This window comes from Sphaeroforma arctica (genome assembly GCF_001186125.1).
Source record: "Sphaeroforma arctica JP610 unplaced genomic scaffold supercont1.2570, whole genome shotgun sequence".
Classification (NCBI taxonomy): domain Eukaryota; class Ichthyosporea; order Ichthyophonida; genus Sphaeroforma; species Sphaeroforma arctica.
Window position 1 is genome coordinate 4,036 of NW_014037988.1, and position 1,692 is coordinate 5,727.

Genomic DNA, 1,692 nt, shown 5'->3' on the forward strand with positions numbered 1-1,692 from the left:
GTATATATATTTGCATGTATATATACATATACATATACATGTACATATACATGTACATATACATGTACATATACATGTACATATACATGTACATATACATGTACATATACATGTACATATACATGTACATATACATGTACAAAAAACTATATTCATGTACATATACATGTACATGAACATATACATGTACAAAAACTCAAAGCACCAGCAATCCAACTACCCACCACATAAGTACACACCCCAGCTACAGACAAGCACACACACCCACATCCACACCCACATCCACACTCACACCCATAACTATCCCACACTCCCACCCCCATCGCTTACCAATGGGTGGGGTAGGCCCCGGAATGGGGTGTGCGTTGGGGCTGGTCACATTGAGGGCACTCTGTGATCCGCTGCTGTTGAGGGTGAACGTGTTGTCCCGAGCGGAATCAAAGTAAGGCTTCTGCTTAACCTGAGACTGTCGTCTCCGCTCCCACCGCTCTTCTTGTCTCGTGTTCCTGGCCACGCTGCAGGGGGTTGTGGTTAGGGTTTTAGGGTTTTAGGGTGGATGGCGATAGGGGATGGAGGGTGTAGATGGGTGGGTTCATGCGCATGCGGAGGATTGGCACAGATTCAGGTATGTGTGAATGTAAGACTGACTGGTGAAGGTATAGTCGGGAACCTGTAATTATCTTTACATATGTCCCGGTGTATTGAAGCATCTTAAACTATCTCCAGATATCTTTGTCACCAAATATCAACAAATATATTTAAAGATCTTCAGATATCTCCCAATATATTCTATTATCTTCCCATATCTCTTTATATTGGACGATCTCCAAATATATTAGGATATCTCCAATATATTCAAAAATCTCCATATAAATTGAGATATCTCCAAAATATTCAAAAATCTCCATATATTTTGAGATATCTCCAAATAAATTCAAATATCTCCAAAAATATTCAGTTATCTCAAATGTATTCAAATATCACAAATGTGTTCAAATATCTCTGAATATATTCCGTCATCTCCAAATATATTCACATACCTCCAAATATATTCAAATATCTCAAAATATATTCAGATCCCAAATGTATTCAAATATTTCCAAATATATTAAGATGCATCCCAAATATATTCAGATATCTCCGTATATATTGAGATATCTCCAAATACATCCAGATATCTACAAACACCCCCCCAACATATTCAGATATCTTCCCATATTTCCAAATATATTCACATAACTTCACCTATCCTAATACCTTCAACTCCCTTCACCTACCTAGTGCCACTCTCGTCGTCCATCGGCGGTTTGCGGTTGAGATCAAAACTGGGGAAGATGCGATCCATCATGGACGTATTGGCTATTGCACTGTGGGTGAACTTGCCCACTGGATTCTTGATTATACCTACACAACAGTTATTTATAGAACATGATCGAGTCAGGCTATATATAGATCGGTCTCAGGTTGGGTTGGTTATAAAGAAAGTTGAAAAAGCACAAACACAATCGGGAGTCTGAATGGTTATAGAGCATTTCCAATGATACTACATAATCAAGAGTAAAATTATATGTATATATATATATATATATATATATGTATATTTAATATATATATATGTATATATATATATATATATATATATATATATATATATATATATATAGTATATATATATAGTACTATATAATAACT

At 35.9% G+C, this 1,692-nt stretch overlaps 1 protein-coding gene across 1 annotated transcript in view; it reads right to left on the bottom strand.

Annotated features, from left to right (window-relative positions):
* Nucleotides 1–1,405, bottom strand: part of SARC_12768 (hypothetical protein) — a gene marked incomplete at its 3' end in the record, with an annotated part of 5,440 nt that extends 4,035 nt beyond the window's left edge. The window contains exons 1-2 of the mRNA XM_014293118.1: nucleotides 1,278–1,405; nucleotides 331–515 (exon numbers count right to left, since the gene is read on the bottom strand). Of these exons, the coding sequence (XP_014148593.1) occupies nucleotides 331–515; nucleotides 1,278–1,348 (256 nt within the window). The 5' untranslated portion in view covers nucleotides 1,349–1,405. The remainder of the gene's footprint in view (nucleotides 1–330; nucleotides 516–1,277) is intronic.
* Nucleotides 1,406–1,692: the final 287 nt, after the last annotated feature.